This window comes from Mya arenaria, chromosome 14, assembly GCF_026914265.1.
Source record: "Mya arenaria isolate MELC-2E11 chromosome 14, ASM2691426v1".
NCBI classification, from domain to species: Eukaryota; Metazoa; Mollusca; class Bivalvia; order Myida; family Myidae; genus Mya; species Mya arenaria.
Window position 1 is genome coordinate 39098994 of NC_069135.1, and position 22377 is coordinate 39121370.

A 22377-nucleotide genomic window follows, 5' to 3' on the forward strand; every position below is an offset into this window, starting at 1 on the left:
TTAAAATAGATTGAATAAAGAACCACAAATCATGCAGTAAAATGGTGTGAACCTGTTTTAAAGCACAAGGTATGTAATTATTAATTACCTGTTACTGAAATTGATTGAAAAAAATGGTTAAAATTGCATATCAAATTATCCCATTTAGGCCAGGATGCCAAAGTGACCACAGGCGGTGTGGCGTTTGACGTCACCCTTGATGATAAGTCTTCAAACCATGCCGTTCCTCCAAGGAGGCTACCCCCACTTCAGACAAAGAGACCCTCAAAAGCGGTATTTAAAGGCTTAATTTATTATTTAACTTGTTTGAGCCCATCGGAGTTGAGGCTACATTGCAATCCGGGAGTTATAATGGTCGAACTGTACACACAGTGCGGTATTTTTATGTCATATTATATAAAAAATTGTTATGTTAATTTAGGTGGTTATTTTTAAATTGATTTTTGATGGCAATTTCTTTGATGATAATGTTCCATGCCCGATTTCATTACATAGCTGTTTTATTACTTGGGGCAAACCTTATTTCACCACGCATCCGCAAATGTGTTTATACGTAGGTACGTAGATGATCCTTGATCATGCCTCCTTATTGGTTTCAGGTCTCATCTGGGTCTGCCAAGAAGAAAACGAGAAAGTCCTCACGACAGAACGAAGCTTCTCAACCCGACGTTGCGGTAACTCTTGTTTACAACTGTAAATTATGTTCAGTTTTAAGTGCCAGATACTAATTTTTCCAAATGGAATTAGCATTCTGGGGTTTCAAAGTACTACGTAGTGATGGTGTTAACTTTGCCCAAATCCCCAGTGGCGTCTGAAAATTAAAGTAAATTTTAGAAAAGATCCCTGAATTTAAATTCACAAGTATCACGTGACAAAATCGCTTAATTTAAATGTTCAGTTTCACAGCGGTTAAACTATTTGTTTCGTATGATTTTAATTGCTCTCGAAATAAATAACACATTTTTTAGGTGACTTATACGGCAGATGAAAAGAAACTCATTGCTGGTATACTCCATGATGATTTCATTAACGAACGGAGACAAAAGGCGAGTAAGCTGCAAAATTGGAAACTTGCTAAGAAAGCAGAAGATGAGACGACAAATGAACAACAAGATGACTGGACTGATGTGTCTGCTGTAGAGGAGGACGCGAAGGTTAATGTCATAAATATGATAATAATTATATAAACTATGTACAGTGTATTGATTATTTTTTCGTCAGATTTTATCCATTTTCTAAAAAATGAACTTATTCTGTAGGTATCCTATACGGCAGATGAAAAGGAACTGATTGCTGGTATACTCCATGATGATTTTATAAACGAACGAAAACGAAAAGCGAAGACACTGCAAAATTGGAAACTTGCTAAGAAAACAGAAGATACGGAGAAAGATAACCAACAAGATGACAGGACTGAGGCTTCTGCTGTGGAGGAGGATGCGAAGGTTAATGACATTAGTATAATAATTATTATAAAAAACATCCCTTCTAATATACGCATTTGGTAGACTTTCGCTTGTAACATCTAAATGGATTTGGTCAATGAGACTGATTGATTATTTTAACAATATATACACAAAGGCATACTCACATGTTTGTTGCAATATAAACTCCCTATAAACCTAAGTTCATGAAAATAACATAAAGGGTAAAGCGTTTGAAACCCTAAGAAATCTAAAGCTTTACTCAGTATGCTAAAACCATGTTGCATTTATATTATCTTTTCAAAATGTCCCTGAAAATTATTTCTTTTGAGGTTACTTACACTCACTCGGAGGACCAGCTCATTGCTGAAATCATGCGAGAAGACTTCCCCGCTGGGAGAAAGGCCAAGGCAGGGAGAAAGGCCAAGGCATGAAGATGCAAGACACACAGATGTAACCAGGATAATATGGTTAGCTGGGTATAATATTTCACTTCGGAAAACTAGGAAATATAACTAAAGCCAGTAAAGTTTACTTAACATTTTCTCGATTAACTGAGACCAAGGTCAGATTATGTTAGACAAGCAAAAATAATTATACCCAACTACAGCAGCCAGCATATTATGGTTAGTTGGGTATAATTCCTTATAAGGGAAGCTATTCCCAATTATTTGTTTGGAAAAATGCTTGAGGGATTTGAGCATAGACTTTTTCGCTTGCTGGTTGTGATATACTTTCTATTTGAAATCCTCTCCTAAGGGTCGAATTCACCAGAATAGTAGATTTCTATGCGTGGTTCGGTAAATATTTCCAAGTTGTGGGTTAGAACATCCTATTTTGTTTGGTTTGGACATATGGCTTTCGATGCAAGTGTGGTATGTATGTGTGGTATATGTGTGGTATATGTGTGGTATGCATGTGGTGTTTTGTACGTTCTGTGTCTGAGTTAAGTGTCTGTTGGGATTCGGACTTGTGCCTTTAAACAACGGCATTGTAAAATGTTTGCTACTGCGTTAAATATTACAGCATGATGCTCTAATATGTTTACTCCTTGTTCCATGTCAGGTCTAGAATATGCTTGATATGTTCTTTAACCAGGGTTGGGTGGCTTGGTATCGGTCACGTGTGTGAATCACACAAACTATTTTCAAGGTAAAGTTGTAGTTTTCCGCAATTGTGGCGTTGTTGAGTTGTACTGACATGAATTAGTATTTTATTTTAACATCACATATACAAATTAACCCCAGTTTAAGATGCTGGTTTAGGGATTTAACTCATTTATTTATACATGTTGCTTGTAAATGCTTTTTGAATGGAAAGTTAAACCTTATTTTCCAGGACAACTGTTGATAGAAGTGAAATGACTTGAAGAGAAGTTGACTTTAGAACATTAAAATGCATTGTCCATGAACAATTTATACTTCCATTCTCGAAGAATTCCATGACTCTGAAATAGAAGATATTTTTACAATTTTTGATTGCGATTTTATTGTTGTAAGTTTGAGTTTGTTTTATCTTTTAAATACATTTTAAACTACAAAGCATAGTGTGTGTTTTTTGGAATACCTGCAAACACACAATAAGAAAACATTTGCAACAATATCTTAAAGCTACCTTGTTTGAGAAACTAGGCTTTCCTTTGAACGTAAAATATATTGTAGACATATGTGTTGTTGATGATTTACAATATATGTCAGTGTCAATGTCTTAAAATTGAATAAAAATAAAAGCAAAGTATTTCTAGTTTTTTGTATCTAAGAATATTTAAGTCGTTTATGTCAAATTGTTAAGCACGGCCATTGATAAGTTGATATCTAATTTTGTTGAAATCATATAACTCGTAAATGCGCCCCACAAATACGGGCCGTATTCATAAAGCCCGTTAGACAAGACATTTTGGATCCACTATCGCCACTTGCCGGTGCTCGAGTCTTTGCGTGAGAGGCCCACAAGTATAAATATATTTTGATTACAATACCCTTCATCATCTGTATAAGGTTTAACGTCCGTCAGCTTCAAAACCTAAAAATCCTTTATTGGATTTAACGTACTGTTTTATAGTTACGTATCTTGTACTTGAGACACATGTAAAAGCCGATATATTACATTCAAATAAATTTTAAAAATAACAAAAGAAATATATGAATATGGAACGAATCTCAAAGGGGTTATACTATCGGTCAAATAAGGAGCTGTGAATGTGCGTATTGTCTCTGGCAAATGTAACCGCGGTCCTGGCCGTTCGTCTTAGAACCCTTCCACACCCCTTACTTGCACAAATAACAGTGCTCGTTTCAAGGTTTCTTTATATCAAAAATAATTGTTAAATCTTACAATCTTAACTTTTTGACTAAAACAGTATACAGGGGGTGATCCCAGGATTTGACGTTAGCGGTGGCGTTACTTTGGGGCGTTACCTTTAGGCATGTGCCGATCACTCAAAACAGAAATGAATTTGTTTTAAAATGACAGTGGGGAATAGGGATACTCCCGTGAGAAAATGTTAATAAGATTAGCCCGGAATGGTGCATTTTGGGGTTATTGTTTTTCTTATTTTTCCAGTTACAGAATAACGATATTAATGAACGTTTGTGTAATTTGAGTGTTTCAAATGTTATTGAGTAAGGTTATTTGTTTTTTGTTGTTGTTTTTTGTATCCTAATGCATATACGTTTGCACAGTTAATGACATATTCCAATTATCATGTACTAACCAAAGTCTTTAAATATATATGTTCAACAGCCAGTAGTGTTATTGACTATTTATTGTTAAACGAATGGTCTAATCACGCCCCGACCTATTATGGATAGTTTAGTATATAGCTCCCGTAACTATGTTCAATCAAGCATTCGTTGGAATAATGAGCTTTGTGATACTTTTCGACGCAATATTATTTCGAAATTACCTACTTTTAACTCGATTACAAATGGAGCGCCTTGAAATAATCGGGATGATGTTAACGATTGTATATCGAAATTTGCCGATAATATTAACTCTAAAGCAGAGCCCTTGTTTTCCAAAAACTACTGTTATAACTGATAAGCCAAATTTTGGCCAAGGTATTTGTAAAATGCAGATTGATTTGTTAAAGAATATTGTAATAATGCTAAATGCTTGTTTATAAGGGCTCTCAATAAATATGATAGTTGTAAAAATGATATTAATAGGCAATACTTTTGCGATTATAAACCATCATATAAGCGCCCTTTTAAGAAGAAGAAAAGGCGATGTGAAATAGATAAAATAATTGAGAAGATGAATTATATTTTATCTTTATTTAACCAACAATTGGCCAGCCGGGCCATTACTAGTAGAGTTTTATGGATTGATTTCTGTGTCTTAGTGGTTACATTTTATCAACTAATTGAATTCATCACGTAATATATATATATATATATATATATATATATATATATATATATATATATATATATATATATATATATATATATATATATATATATTACGTTATGAATTCAATTCAATGATTATATTACTAACAATGACTACACAATCTCTAAAATATACCAGTTGTCCATTTCAATCGGCATCGTTCTTAATACTGAACATGCCTGTTTGATTCTACTTGGCTACACCAACGACATGTAAGCACCTTTTTATTTAAAATAAATTGGTAATACTTATAGATATAATAAAATACACAATCTTTTCAAACACTTATCTTTAACAATTCGTTTTTTATTATGTTTAAACACACATAAACAGTTGTTCATTCATGTGACAGATAATAACAAATATAATTACAATTCATTTATTGAATTAAGCATGATTAGGTATTTCACATGTGAAAGTTCAAACACTTATCTTTAGTATGGTTTCTTTATGATTGCATATATTTTACACATGTACCACTACAGAACCGTAAAACATGAACTATAACCCATTTCAAACACAAAACAATAGGCCGTTATTATTATAACCGTAGTCTTTATAACATCTATTGAATCAGTTATGGCATACAGCAACTATTAAACCAATAAGTTCATATAACAATGATTGGGTTAGTAATTCCATTAAGCAACAATTGAATCAGCAATTTCATGGTAGTTTACGTCAGTACTCAAAAAACCCAGTATATATAAAAACCCTGTTTAGGGCCAAACGACACTGAGCGAGCAGACGTCAAATGTACAAACACAACACACAGACCACAAATGCATCAAGATAGCATTATTGTTAAAAACGCCATCAATCATTTTGCCAATGGTTTACATTACAAACACGCACTATTGTATTATATACATCAAGCTTCTCATTTATAAGATAAAGATGTACAAGTCAAATGCATATGTACGCATAAATTGTTAATCAGCATCTTAGTATCTTTACGTGACACAACTGTAGTTAAAAGAAGCAACAACTTAAACAACACTCGTTGTGAAACAAAACGCCCGAGCATACATAAGAAAAAGATATTGACAACTATGGTGAGATATGTGGATTTAAAGGATTTGCGGACCCCGCCGGACCGTCACGCCCAACCACGGCGGTCAGCTCAACAGGGCGACTCACGCGGATTTGCCCAGAAGACCTGAACAGAAGTAGAGAATGTAAGCAATATAAATATGTTCCAAAGATCGGTTATATTTTGCATCGGTTGTGTTTCTGTAATGTATACACGAACAATTGCTTTAACATGAAGAAAATGTCGATTTGCATGTACATGTATCCTTTTGTATGTATCCAGTAGTTTAATAAGTGACCAAATTTACTCAAATTAAAAGTAACGTTAAATGTTGGAAACTAGTGTAAACCATGATTGCACGCACCTGAATGTAGATCGAAGTAGAATTGACTTCCAACCGGACCCGGAAAGAGAGATGGAAACACCTCGATGTTCATTGTTAATCAGATCTTGTTGTACCATTTGCCAAGAATGTCCATTATCTTTGCTTATTTCAACGCCAAGACCAGGGTAAGTAGTAGTTACTTGCACACTTCCATCCTTTAGCTCTCTGATTAAAAAGAAGCACACATTTAACTTGTATTTTGTATTATTTTAAAAAAAAAAAACAATTCAACAAACAGACAACACGCCATTCAAATAACTACGCACAACAAACTAAGAAACACATTATTACCATCAAATTTATGAGCATCACATAAACGACTTGCCTGCCACCAGGAGGTGGAATGCGGAATGCGATGTTCATTTCATTCAAACGCCGGAACTCCCTGGACCCAACAGCCTTTGCAAATGCGCTCCATTCCCTGACAAACGCTTCGTCATGTTTAGGAGTACTCTCAAACCCAGCCTTATACCATGATCTCTCAGCTAAAGCCAGCAAGCGGGGAAATATCATAAAATCCATGTTTTCACTTGTCCTCACCGTCTCACTCCACAAAGCTCCTTGAATTCCTATATGGAAGAAAACAGATGCATGCCATAGTAGCGTTGACAAAACTAGACCGAAAAATGTCAGTACTTTCAAGGCTATCATTTACTTTGGTGAGGACTTATGGTTATATTCACCTATAATATTTTCTGGTTTCTCCAATCGAGTACATTTAGACATATTTGCTCCGCACACATCTTCCTTTGATAAAGGATTTCCACCTCGATCTTCAAATATATTGTCATAAAACGCATCGGGCATAAATTTAAGAACTTTCTTGGTGTCTGTGAACCGTGTCGCCCAATATAGCCCTCTTTCTTCAGGGTCCGGCTCTTGTGGATGGTCAAAATAAAGATTTGTACCTGGCGTTAGTATAACCTGTCAGATAACAAAATGAGAAAGACTGATACAATATAACTAAAGCTGCACTCTCACAGATTTAGCGTTTTTCCACCTTTTTTATTTTTTGTCTTGGAAAGAGCAATTTTCGCGTAAATATCTGCAAACCAATGATAAAAGATTGCTGACAAAAGATCAGATTGCATATTTTCATATTTCCGTTCGAAAATTAATGTTTTATGGCTTAAACCGTTAATGTTTTTATTGAATTTGTAAATTGCTAAATTTCTTAACATTTCTATATATCTTATAAACAATTATGTCAGAAATGAAAGTGTTAAGCATAAGTGTGTGTATACATGTAGCTGAAGCCACCCCATGTACCATAACTAGCTTAAGGCTATTCATAAGCATAACTGACGATAGCAAATTTACCTTACGTCCAGCGTATTCATACTCGCTATTGGCGCCATATGTACCTTATATCAAGCATTTATAAGTGTATTCATAAGAATTATTGAGCCACCCCATGCACCTATTATTCAGCGATAGTATACGTGTTTTTGAAGTCAATCCATTTCCAGTATATACAGCGTATGTATAAGCGATATTACACTTCCCGTGCACCTTATTTCCAGCATATGTATAAGCGTAACTGATGCCACCCTATACAAATTATATCCGGTGTATTTATACATATTACGGACGCAACTAATCTAACATCAAGTATAATCGTATATCGACGGCACCCATGCTGCCAACAGTACCGTATTGTATACTGACTTCACCCCATTTACCGTATATATCGTGTTGGTTGTAGGAGCATAATTGACGACACCCCATAATTTTTTATACTTTATATCCAGCGATTGTGTATGTATAATCGTTGCTGACAAAACCCAATTAGCCTTATATCTAGCAATTGTGTATTTATTAAAATAACTGTATTCACCCAATGTACCTTATATCCAGCATTGGCGTATTTATAAGCGTTACTGCCGCCGCCCCATTCCCAGATGTTGTTCCAAGGATTAACGTATAGCTCCAACCCAGGCATTTGGTCTGTAGGTAATGGTGCCGGTGGCTGTCGTCCGTCGATAAACCCATCTTCCCATCCCCCAAGAGACATATTTTTCATAACGGCCAAGACGGCAATTCGCTTCGCAAAATAGTTCTTTAAGCCTGAAGTTAGGACCGATCATGAAATCTCATCATGCCACTACAATTTCTATATCTACGGAGGAAACGGTTATACTGGGAAACCATAGACAATTGAAACTGGACACAAATGGTATTAAATCGTTTAAACATATCTTTCAATGTTCTATAACAGTTTTACTAATGAAACCGTGCTGTCAAATTACTTGCCATGTGTGACATTCAATGCAGCATTCTGCCGAAAGAGTTCTCCGCATTTGTTTGAGTTTGACCAAACACCGTGAGGTACCTCGTCCCCACCAAAATGATAAATCAAAAGTGGTTGAACGCCCTCATGCAGCGCTTTTATTCCATCCATTACTTTTCCAATAAAGGCATATGTAGATTCCATGCATGGATTCATTACATCGTCTCTCCAGTTTTGAACAGATGTGTAAAAAGTTGTATCATCGGGATCTATAATTCGGAACTTTTCTGCAGCAGCTCGGTTTCCAGCGTCAATATACTTGTGGTACCTTTGTTCCATCGAAACAACTGCAGCATGACTATGGCCTGGCATATCAATCTCCGGTATAACTGTGACAAAATGCTTGCTTGCAAATTTGAGAATATCTCGATAGTCGTTTTTTGTATAATACCCAGATCCTGAGGAGTTTGCAAATGGTCCCGATCCGAACTGAGGGATGACACAACGCGTTTCATTCAAATCATGGCATCGTTTTCCGCCAACCTGGAAAAACGTTTTTTCACTTTAAAATTATAATGAAAAAAAATGTTTAAGTAATTTGATATGGTCAAAATGATGTGGGTGATAATCTAAGCCTCAATATCAGTATACATGTATTTGGGTTGATACCAGCTATAGTATATAGTCATAATACAATGTATGACACAAAGCCATATATTTTTTACTAGGGAATCATAACTTTATTTCTATTAGAAAACAAATGAACAAATAAGTATCTAGTTAGAATCCGATTATAAGTATGTTCAATGGCCGAGAATGTTAGGTTCATTCTAACCCAAGCGTACGGTGTTTTGCAGAAACGAGGTAAACCGAGTTTTCGAATAACACCCTGCGCGAGGTTGGGCTTTAACCTACCTTACACAAGCAGCTATGATAGATGCTTTTTTATCCCACCTCAGTTTAACCAAATATTTTTTTTTAAATAAAAAATATTTTTCGCAGGAACTCTTTTATGTGTAGTGAAAATAATTTCAAAGGAGATATGTGATAGTTCGTGGTTGTCTTGGATATGCTAGTAGTGATTAAGATCACGTAAATGGTCAAATTGCTCTATAAATATTTCTGAGATGAGTGCAGTATTCAAGATGCAGCGTGAAAACAGTGTATGGTGCCATTTGAAGCAAGAAATAATTTATTTGGGTTTTAAAATTCCCGCATAAAAGGTTTCAATAAAGATCCAGACGACGGTCTTCAACAGGTAATTGTGTGATGACAATAAAAGAGTTCCAAACGGGTACTTGTTTTATCTTTACCCGCGGGCAAGATAAGAATTTCCAGCATGGCCAAATATTTGTATCTACTTTTCAGAGATAGGAGAAAAGGTTAGCTTTGGCAAATCGTATTTAAAACAGCGTTCTTTCATACGTAAAATTGTAGACACATTATAATTAAATGTTAAGTTGAGTTACAAGGCCTATTTAAAAGAAGCGTCCTGTGATTTACGTCAGTAAGCTCTGGAAGACCCTCTATCTCCACCCTCCACCCCTCATCATCTGTCAGGTGCAGATGCAAGGCGTTCATCTTATACATCGCCATGGCTTCTATCAGTCTCTTCACGTCGCCAACTGAGCGAAAATTTCTTGCAACGTCCAAATGCATTCCTCGCCATTCGAACCTCGGTTCGTCCTCGATCACTATAGCCGGAATGTTGGTGCTGTTGTATTCTTCAAGAATGGCTCGCAGTGATTGGATTGCGTAAAACATTCCTTGTGTGGATTTGCTCTGAAGAAATATCTTATTCAGCCTAGGTGATACAATAATACTGTATCCCTGTTTTGAGAATGTGGTGTTCCTCGAGAATACAATCGAATTTGAGGACTCATTGGAAATAAACTTGAAACCGTATAGCTCTGAAACATTGAAAGTATTTTGATATAGTAATAGAAAATACTAATATAACTTATGTAAAATAATGTAAATAATTGAGATGAATAATGATTGAACCTGTACCTTTTAGAAATATAGCTGTCTCGTTGAATTGTATTGCATCGACAAGTATTCCCCAGGACGTATTTACTGAACTTAGCTTGACTGTCTCATCAACTCTTATGTTTTTCGGTGTAGGGATAATCAGCTTTGTCTGTAAAGAACACATTTAAATTTCAACCTTGTATTCCTTAACAAGACAGTTTTTGCCTTATAGCAAATGATACATAAACATGCAGTAATCGAATGTGCGTTTCTTTTTGTTTTGTTAAAGAGAGTTCATATCTGTTTAATGCTTATACTGAAACATATAAACATGCTGTTATCGAATGTGTGTTTCTTTTTTGTTTTGTTAAAGCGAGTTAATATCTGTTTAATGCTTATTCTGAAACATTTGTTTAAAACATTGATGGTTTGGTTTGCCAATTGAGAGCAAATACGAACCTCTCCAGTTTCATTAAACTTGAGTCTAGTTAGCCTTTCCTCCGGTGTGTAAGGATTATATTGGTCTGCTCTCCATCGTTTCCACTGTCTGGGGTCTTTAAAAGGTTCAACGTAATCAAGGTCGAAAGATGAAGTAGAATGGACAATGCATGGGTCAACACTTTCATCCTCTGACACTACATACCATAAAGGCATGAAATCCGTTCTGGACACAGCCCAAAAACTTACAATTACATTGTAGATTCGTTCTTCTCCCGGTTTTATAGGAACAAAACCATCGATCGGTTTCATGTAATACAAATCTCCTTGCACTAAACCAAATCGGACTTTCTCAATATCAAAGTCCACTGTTTTGTTTCCTTCCTGTAGCAATATGTCAGGAAATGCTGCAAGCATGCTATGAAAGTATAGCGTCCAACCGGAGTCGGGTATTGGCAATTGTCCGGAGTTTTTTATGAACGTTTGGACGATGTGGCTTTTAAATTCATGAAGAAGGTTATCAACGACTTTTACTCGAATTTCTAGCGAGTTAGCAATCCCTTGAAGCTCATTCTGTGTTAGAGGCACTGCGCTGGATTGAACTGAAAAGCATAACAAACTTGTGTGTGTTTACTTGTTAGCCCTGGGGTTCTAAAAGCACACACTCGGCTTAGATAAAATAGTATGAGTATTTACGTTAAAGAACCACACAAATGGTTACAATATAACGCTTCTCATTAATCGTCTGCATGGAAGCGAAAAGTGTCGTCAACGAAGATAACATTATACTTTAAGGCCTAGTTTAAGGAATGTTTGGCATGACAATAACCTGCTGTGCATCTCCTGCTAATTGCTCTGATGTCACAGTAAGGGCCAATTTCCTGATATTTGTTTATTGGCGCAGGGCCATTAAGGGTCCATTTCTATAATTAAACCTTCAAAATTGCACAGCAGGACATTCTGATCGGAGTTCTGATAAGATAATTAGGCAATTAGATTAAGATCGATACACAGAGGTTGTGTACAATATTCGTAGTTTTTGTTGTTACTGTTGTTGTTTCTTTCTTTTTGTTGTTGTTGTTGTTGTTTGTTTGTTTTTTTGTTTGTTGTTGTTTTTATGTTGTTGTTTTTTGTCGTTGTTGTTGTTGTTTTGTTGTTGTTGTTGTTGTTGTTGTTTTGTTTTTTTTGTTGTTGTTTTTTTTTTGGGGGGGGGGGGGCACTTATAGAATGATTAAACTAGGCCTTTAAGTATGCTCACTTAACCTGTTAAACATCGACATATGATTGAATGCCAACAATTTATTTTTAAAATTCGATACAATCATGAGTTTCATTTATGATGTTAGGCCCGGTCACACCGCCCGAACTTTGTTGGAGCGTTCCTTGAACGGTAGGGAGAGGGGACCGAATTTCGACAACGCTCGTCACCGCGCACAAAAATGGGGAAAAAATCGAAAACACTGGCGTTGCCTTAGCGGTGCACCGCTGAAGCCGGCGTTGCTATAGCGTTGGCTTAACGGTAGCGAGCGTTGGTTTAGCGATGACGCGAGCGTTGATAGAGCGGCGTTCTGTGCATGCGGGCGTTGGCTCGGCGGGGGTTTAAAGTTGGTTTAGCGGCATACCGCTTTTGACTACGGAGCTGAACGGATCGCTTTGATAGAAGTTCTGATAGATTGTAGATCTGAGCATCCGAGGATGAGCCATTGCCTGATAGGTCAATGTAGGTGAACTTGTAGTCAGCATCCACCATGGCAAACAGGATCATGCTGTAAAAGCCTTTGTAGTTGTAGAATTCTGAGCCAGAGTTACGAGGAGCTTTACAGGCCACGTGCTTGCCATCAATGGCACCAACTGTGTGGGGAAAGTTCCATCTCTGGTACCATTGGTCAGCCAGGTCTCTCCATCCTTGTTCTGTTGTTGGGCAAAACAAGAGTTCATCTGTGTACTCCTCAATGATGGCCTTTACCACTTCTCTGACTACCACACTGATGGTGTTGTGGGGAACCCTGCAGGCGTATTCCATGTTTCTGTAGGTGTTACCAGAGGCCAGGTGCCGTAGGGTGATTGCCACTTTGAGACCAGGTTCCAGGCTTGCTCGATATTTGGTGTCTTGCTTGGTAAATCTGGGGGTCAGCCTCTGTACAACTTCATCAAACATTGCTGGTGGCATCCTCATGAAGTGCTGGAAGGCTCGTGGATCCTCATTCCTCAGCTCCACCATCAGCTTGTCATACAGTCCATGTTCAGGCCTTCTCAGTATCCACTGTCTGACCCACACAACTCTGTCTCTCCTTCTTCTCTCTCTTCTCCTTCTGTCAACAGCTTGTTGCAATCTGAGGAGGTTCTGATTCTGCTGCTGGACTAGTGCACCAATCATAGCAAGTCTCTCAGCATCCATGGTAGTACAGTTTTACTGTAACTTTGAGCAAATTCGATGTAAATGAGGTCTGCACTCAACGGCAGCTCGATTCCAAATGGGATCCTGGTCCATTTCTCCCCGTATTTATAGCCAAATTCTGGTCCCGCTCCGATATCTCCATACCAACGCCAAACCAAAGTTCATCACCGCAATGGATCGCTGCTTCATCGCCCGACACCGTTCCAGCAATCCCGTGTCCGCTCGTAAAACGCTTACAACCGCTCCACCAAAGTGTGTGCAACGTTTAATCACCGCCCGGGCAAAGCTGGCGAAGCAGCGGTGGTCAAGCGTTCAAGATTTCTGCGTTGGCCTAGCGGACCCAAGCGTCCACGAACTTGCGTCTAGCGGTGCCAAACTTTGACTGGGCGTTGTTGGAGCGGTGGTGAACTTTGCCGGAGCGGAAAATTGCCCGCTCCTCACCGCTCGCAATATTTTGTGCAGTTCAAAACTTTCGGAGCGGTAGGAGGGACCATAAGCGATGGCCGAGCGTATACGGCGTTGCCTTAACGGGGGCCAACTTCTGGTAAACGGTAACGAGCGGTGATGATTTTTTTTCACCGCTCCAGGAACGCTCCAGCAAAGTTCTTGCGGTGTGACCGGGCTTTTACATAACGCCCAAGAGTTATCGACGCGTTTGCGGTGCAGGGGTTACGCTTTAACCCAGAGGTCCGAGATTGAATTTAAATTAACACGAACCTTGGTTAGTTTTTATCGCTTTAAGTAAGCTTGTTTAGTAATGATTGTTATGGGATGTCCGCGAATGTGATATTCCGTATAATATAAATATATATATTGTAAAAGCTCATTTATTTTTTCTTAAAACACGTACATGTATAAAGGTAAACCTAACTTATATGTAACACATTTGGCTTAACAAGAGGAATATTATGCACTTAAATATAGCCAGATTCATATAAAATGTGACCGGGTCCTTTGACAATTCTACACGGAAATTAGACCTGTACAATAACCGAGGATATTTGTTGTCCGCAAACTCGACATATCATGTCTATGCCATGACGATTTTGATGCAACTACGTTCAAATCATTTATCGTTAGATTACGTTGCAAGCAGTACGTGCACATTGATAAACGTGTTATAAATGGTAAACTAAGAGCGTTTTTTTGTTGATACCAAACTAGTTTCATTTTTCGTCCATGGGTTTCGGCGGTTTGAAAAACTGTTTCAAAAGTTTTGCTTGAAGAAACAAATGCATGCATATTCAAGCCCAAAAAGATTATTCAATTTTTGTATACATCTTTATATTTATATTGTTCATATTCACCATATACCATTATGTTGGCATTGTAAATGTATATCGTCTATAAAGGAGGCAATAAAGAATTTGAGTATTCACGCAACACATTTGTGAAGAGCTTCGGTTTGTTCTTTATATATACTGCTACCAGTTTTAGAACTTACACTGCAGTATTCATGCATGTTAAAGAAACTAATGCGTCGGGGTCTCTAAATTGGGCGTATGGTTTCATACGGTTTAAAATGGTGCAAATTGGAAGACTAGAATACGTATTCATAAAATTGCAACGTTTATGTGAATTTAAAAGTCAGTCTCTTTTAATGAGGAACCGAGGGGATATATAATAATAGATAATTACGCAGAAAATGGAAATGTCTTGACTTACTTTACTTACTGCAAATATGTCCTCGGCCCAAATCGAATTTCATTTATCAAGCCAAAATGTACATCGCGATGATTTCTTATCAAACAGGAGATATTGTACAGTAGAAATATTTAATAAAATACACTAACCTGTCAATATTATCTCCAAAAGGAGAAATATTCGTACGTGTTGCAAAGTATTTGCCATTTAAATCTTAAAACCTTTCTTTGTCGTTTTTACAAGCTTTTAGTCAGCACGCTTTACCGAGTACCGCATTTGAGATGAATTTGGCGACGAATTTGCCGGTTGGCGGAGATAATGGCAAACATTAAACCGTCCTTTATACTGATAAAGTTTAAAGTCCAACTCTCAGTGTTGACCACTGGGTTCGTTATATATACGGATAATGAAATAAACAAGTGGTGGCATTTAGCGTCTTTAATTTTTTTATCACCCATCTGATAGCGAAACATGTCGACAAAACATAACTGTGTTCGAAACTATGTTAAAAAACACCCTACTATGCTGACACCTTTTGCTGCAATTTTGACATATGTTTAATAAAACCTTATGCATTCATCTAGGTTCCGTGGTGCGATTTAAACAGTCCTCGATTGGAGACCTAAAATAAAGACCTAAGATTGATCTCCTTCCGCCGTCGCAACCATTTTTTCTAATTTTCTTTTTTGTTATTAGTTTTCTAAAATTGATTTTTATGTTATAAATTATCAATTCATAGGTTTTCCCATATATTCGTTAATATTTTCATTTATGTTTTACTTTTCTTAACACCAAAACTGCAGCTGATGGGCCTTTAAAACAGCACTCTACGTTATCTAATCAGTAAGTATTTCTATATAGAGTCAGAAACACATGTCAGTAATACGTGCACCGATATTGCTATTGGGTTGGTATTTAATATTGTTCTTAGTTTGATCATAGAACGATGTAGCTTATCATACAACTTTTAATTAATAACCGACCAATAGAGTGAATTAAGTCATTGATGTATGGCCATAAGATTTATTGAATACCATCCCTTAGGTGGCGGATTCGTGGTCTAGTGGTTACACACTTGACTGTCAATCCAGGGGTCGCAGGTTTGATTCCCCGTCGCATCACTAAAATACTAATCGTCTTCCGGGAGGGACGTTAAATAGGGGTCCCGTGTGACAGTGCTTTACACTGGAGCACGTTAAAGAACCAGGGTAGCTATAACCAGGGTTACATTCTGTCTGTACACTATGCTCCAACAACCTTAACTGACTAAGAATCTTAGCGGAGCACTCGCCGAATGGGCAAGGCCCGAGTGCGATTATAAATAAGCTTACACCCCCCCCCCACCCCACCAATCCCTTGATAAACAATCTAACCATTGAAATGGTCACGTGTATCAATATAAGGATGTTTTCTTACTCTAGAAGGCCAAGGTGCGGTAAGTAAGTGAGGTTGTGCACACAAACTAGTTTAAACCCTCAGTAAAATGACATTTTATTGACAGTTCCAATGCGGTACCTTACAATCCTTGCTAAACACCCCTTGTTTTATATCTGTAGTGTGTTCTCTGTGGATTTTTGTGTAGTTGTTCGATGTTTTGTGTTGTGAATGTTTGTTTTCTATTCTATTTCATTGGCGTCGACCTAATGTGCCATTGAACGGGGTTTGTATTTAAACTTACAACCACTGGACTTGTTTTTGTTGTTTTTCATATAAAAAAATGTCTTGACTTACTTTATCTACAAGAAATATTCAATATCGAGTTTCATTTCCTCCTGAAGTTGAATCTAATGTACTACTGAGCTTTACTCTGGGTAGTTACTGTACACGCTTAACGCCTTTTGCCTACGCCGAATTATTTGTTTATAACTACTCAAGGGATCTTATTTTGTGTTCAAAATGTTATACAAAACTGCCGTGTTATACTTTATCAAAAGTAATAAGACAATAATTGGTAAACACATGCTTATTGTCGAAGTGTTATTGTCAAGTAAAATACGTAAAAAAAAAAGAACCAAAATGTTTTTTAAAAAACTCTATAGTTTGTGAGACATAAACTTGACTGAAAATAAAGCTAATCTATAAAAGTTAACTTTTAAGCTAGTCGTTCTATTTACGAGCTTTGGAATTATTAAGCGATAATCACTTTAAAGTAAATTTCTGTTCAAAATATGGTTATACTATAACACTGCTTTTGCCTATAAGAACATGTTCGCTATAGATTGCAAGATTTAACCCTGTTTGAGTGTAAACTGCAATTTAATGAAAATATATCCTAAAACTGAGAAAATTGATTCTGCCCGTAACTTTACGCGCGACTTTCCTCTTTATTCCATGGTTTATATCTGATTACATTATTAAAGTAACACCAACGGTTCATAAAAGAGCAGAAACTGAAGCTGAGAGTAGAAAATATTTTAAATGCAAGCACCAAAGGTTAGATTGTATACAGTTAAGATAATTATCTTTTAAATCAAATGTCTCTTTTGTATTTTAACAACTGACCAATGAAAACGGCATTGCCGTTCGAGAGCTAGTATGTAAACATCCTGATTGAGAACGATTATGAATTGCTAAATAGACACCACATGCCCAAAGGTCGGTAAATGCACACGCATTCAGTGCTTGAATGCGAGTAATGTTCAACGATTTACATCTAGAGCGTCCTCGCCAGACGGTCGAAAATGGTGAACTTGTCCCGTACTTGCTTACTGATAAGATATCAAACACGAAATCTCTTTTTGTTAAATATATATGTTCTCCTTATTTTGTCAAACAGAGCTAAGGATGCCTAATGTTTAATATCGATGTTTATAGGTATCGTTCAAATGTTCAACTGCAAAAGACTTGTCGCTACAACAGAAACTGAAGGACCATACATAAGTACACTATGTGAGATTAGGGAACATTAGCAAAGCCAACTACATTTTATATTACATGTCGTTTCATGATCTCTTCGCATGATTCATTTCTATGTTTTACATGTAACTTTATTTTTTTCACTTCATTCAAAATAACCGTAAACGAAGTCGGTTCATTTATGTTAACTACCAGGAGAGTGCAACATTTCCATCATACATCTGAAGTTTCAAAGATGCAAATATCACTCCTGAATATATTTCCCATTTCGTCCAGGTAATTTTCTTCAGGCTGGTCACACATGTCAGAGACTATCGTCATCTACCTGTGAGCTCCTGGCAGCCTAAACCAGTTGTCTGCACAATTTCTGGTCACTGTACTCAAGAGAAAACTAATTTGCACATGCATCAATTCACCATAGTTGTGTTGGTATGACATTCGACATTATACACACATTAACTATGTACCAAAACAGGATATGAAGCCTGCTATACTACCAAATCAAATATCAATAAGTTAAGAAAACTGAAACGGTAAAAAATCTCGACAAAGCACATGTAGCAAAGGGAACGATATTATGGCCAACTCTAAAATGTACGATGTCATAGAGGTGTCATGTAGGAAATTTTTTTTTATCTCATGGTCGCGACGCACTCGTTCCCTGCACTTATATTTCGATAAGGTGTGGAAACAAGTTAGTAAGTCAGGGCAACGAAATAATTTAATCGTGATTAAGAGACAACTAAGTCGTTGGAATGAGTTTGTAAATCATTATTATCGAGATGAAGAAGTAACTTTTAATGAACCCATATACCTTTTTCCCTCTACAAATTTGAGGACTAACTGTTTGGCTTCTTTTATCACCGACTGGGGTAGGGTGAATATCTCACCAGCTGAAAGTCTTCATATATGAGCATATGAGTATAATAATGGTCAATATCATTTCAATAAGTTTATCAGACAAAAATCTAGGGGGAAATGGCGCGCAGAACTCCTAATTTTGATAAACTATTACTGGAATTTCCAGGATCACTCATTTTAACTTTTTTTCTAAATTTTAGTTCTAAATGCTTGCTTTCAAATGGTCGAAAGACCAGTAGCCAATTCAATTAAACTGTTGTTTGTTTGGTTTTGTCAAAGTTAGCCTTAATGAGTATTGATTGGTTAATATTGATAAATATATAAGTATTTACTAGTATATGAAATCATGTCCAAAACGTTTCGTTTTGTTTTAGTTAAACATCATTTAAACGCACAAAGTATTGCCAGAAACAATTACAGTGTTGTTGTTTTCAATTTGAAGCAGAAGTTTGGCTGATTCCTATTGCTGAACATATATATTTTTCAATGTCCGGGGTTTTATTTCGTTTTTTTTTATTTATTTCATAAAAACGGATCTTATCACAATATTTTATGTAGCATTTGCTACGATCCCCGACCACATTTTCAAAATGGTGAGAAAACAATCACACTTTATTTGTTTGAAGTTTTAGAAAAAAACACTAAAAAATAAACAAACATGTATAACTTGAATTCAAAATTAATTTGTTTTTAATACTGACTACAAACACAATTCCGTAACAATGACTTATGAAATGTCTACAACTGAATTCATCTTTTTTCCAAACAATGACTATTTGGAATGTATTCATACTTTGAGATTTTTCACTGTTTTGAAATTTTAACCCGCTCTCAGTCAGCGCACTCAGGATTGTCACTCAATTTCAACGACATTATTTCCGAAACGACAAACCATACGCACACAAATTGGCGCGTTTTTTTCTAAAAGTGTGTAATTGAATGACTTTTAATCTACTTTAAGCCATAATATTTATTTTTTATTTCAGTGTAAGATAGAAATACATTTCAACCCATGAACACTTAAAGTGTATGCAACTCGTGAAATATAACTTTTGGTGCTTACTCGGTGAAATATATTACGATCTCACAGAGAAACAGACAATTATCTTCTATATAATACATCATAACCAAATATTGGTTATATAATACATAAGTACTGGGATCTTATGCAATTGCCTGACAAAGAAAGTGTCAAATTTCTATATTACTTCAAGCCTATTTCGGCTTAAAGCCGACCCAAAAATAGACAGGATAGTCTAATTAAGAGTTCATTATAATTACTAAATCGCTTAAAGTGCATTAATTGTTTAAGACGAAGATGTACTGACACATTGTGACAATATCAATGTAAGTTCCCACTCAAATAGTAGAGTTACAGGTGAAATTTACATAAATATCAACTACATATTTGTCATAATTCGATTTTTTGACTATAATTACATTTTTATAACACGACCTGTAATAGGCTATTATACCACCAAATGATTCATAATAGTAGGATGTCTACATGGTTATTATATGTATTGATACAGGCGTCATGCCGAAACCATTACGTTAAATAAAAATTAACGTGTCAATTTTAGTATTATTGTACGTATATATTTCTTATAAAAGCTTACTTCTCAACATTTGGTTACAGGATGTCAAGAGTCGTAAGCTCAAGACAATAAGTCACAAAAGAAGTGAATGCCTAAGATGAAATAAAAACTCTAGGTTTGCAAACAAAAACAAGAGATAAAGGTTATCAATTTGTACTTGATATCGTCTTCAAATATTAAGACGCATCCAAACATGACATTGGATGGACGTAAATCACAATTACTTCATTTGCACTCAAGGTTGCAGATAATCAGGTGAGAAGGGTTATCAGCCTGCATTTATATTAAGGAATCCCACTCACAAAATAAATTAATTATTTGACAGAAATCGCAACATCTCGGACATTATCCAGCAGCTATGTCTATCTCGAAGCCAATCGTAACAATTGGGCCATTTCCGGCAAGCTTCCAGATAAATAGTTCTGTCAATTTTGATTTAATAATATTTTATTGCATGGGAACACTTTGACAATGAGAATATAAATGCAATTTTTAACACAATATTTAAACCGACATTATAAAATCAAGCATGCAAAGGGATTGGGCCTCGAGATTTGCAAACATCAGTTACGGCCCTCTCCCAAAACGTCAATTCTATACCAAGAAAAGTGTTTTATTAGAAATAATAAAGAGCAATAATTTCTGTCAATTATGGGTCAAGGGTCAATTCTATAGGATAATGACCGATGTGTTCCGATGGTCTCGAAGCGTACCTGGTGATGACCGAGTTGTTACTCAGTTGCTCTGATCTTAATTTGAAATGTTGATGCCTTGTGACCCAACACAATTTTAGTATTTTAAAAGGTACCTGTTACTGATAACGATTATGTAAAATAAACAATTGATGCAATCTCAAAGAATTTAGTCACTGTTAAGTTTCCATTTTGCAGGATATTCGGGTTGTGAGTCATGATAAAAATCATTTTTTGAAAGGGTTGAACAGAAACACTAAAAATCCAACATTCGAGAGGTTGTGGAACCTTTTCAGAACATGTAAACAATGACCATTTTCTCTGATTCTTCATTTCAGATCAGTAATAAGCTGCCCGTGCATTTTTGCATTCCTAGTGGATGGCAACTAATGCCCGTTTTTAAAATATAACTTTCATAATCATTATAAATATAACATTTTCACATATAAATAAATGGTTGTATAAGTGTGTAAAAATAAAAATCAACTACAATAAATAAATGCCAGATGGAATTATGAAGAGATCAATTGCACAGCACTCTGACTATCTTTAAGTATTTTGAAGTCACGTGTACTTTTATCTTACTTTAAGCATATCTAAACAGTAGCATACTTGTTTGAGTTTTACTTCATCAACACAATATGATTGGTTCCCGTATCTGTTGAGGCGAAATGGGTCCCCAACCACTGTCATTTTGTCTTCTTGGTTCCCAGCTTTGAACGCCATATAGTCCACTGTCCCTTCATAAAAGGCTAGACCAGTAGGGGTGGTGTAAAAAAACAGACTATAGCGCCCCGTTTCACGGTCTATATAGGGCGATAAGTGAAAAAAAATATTGAACAAATTCCACCGACCCCACTCTTTGTTCAAATTACTGTTGTCTTTTTCCGAATACACAACCGTAGCTTCCGTAACATTTGCAAGCAATATGTTTGAACACTTGTTTGAAACCACCTTGTTCATGTGATTAACAAGAACCTTGGCTATACGTTTTGCACTAATGAGGAACTGGTATCTACTGAAACTTTATCTTTGCACATGCAAAACGCATCTTCCACTCCTGCGTCAATGCACGTGCGATCTAATGGAATTGGATGAAAAACGTTATGTTTCACAAGATATTTTTGAGTTAACACCATTTCTGGTTCCAGAAACGCCTGACCGTATAAGAAGTCATAAACCGTCTTATAAATATCAAAAGGGGTAACGAGTCGCTTTGAATTTTCTCTAAGGTGGCTGTTAATTTTGGGGTACACTTTAGATACACTGTCTGGAACGTGAATCATTATCCACGGGTTGTTGTTTTCAGCGCGCTCTATGTATGTTAAAGAAGCACCACCTATGCGGAATCCGTGGTCACTTAGCACTATAAATATTGTGTTGCCCATGTCGGTTTCGCTCACCATCCACCTTACGAATTCTAGGAAGGGTTCGTTTCCTCTACTAACGGACGA

At 36.4% G+C, this 22377-nt stretch overlaps 1 protein-coding gene across 1 annotated transcript; it reads right to left on the minus strand.

Annotated features, from left to right (window-relative positions):
- Window positions 1-5130: 5130 nt before the first annotated feature.
- LOC128216771 (beta-hexosaminidase-like) lies at window positions 5131-15248 on the minus strand. The gene is made up of 10 exons (XM_052923434.1): window positions 15066-15248; window positions 10896-11476; window positions 10476-10605; window positions 9969-10375; window positions 8489-9008; window positions 8082-8302; window positions 6919-7159; window positions 6561-6804; window positions 6215-6400; window positions 5131-5976 (listed from the first exon to the last, which is right to left on the minus strand). Exons 1-10 carry the CDS (start codon window positions 15121-15123, stop codon window positions 5868-5870), a joined length of 2697 nt encoding a protein of 898 aa, XP_052779394.1. The 5' UTR covers window positions 15124-15248; the 3' UTR covers window positions 5131-5867.
- Window positions 15249-22377: the final 7129 nt, after the last annotated feature.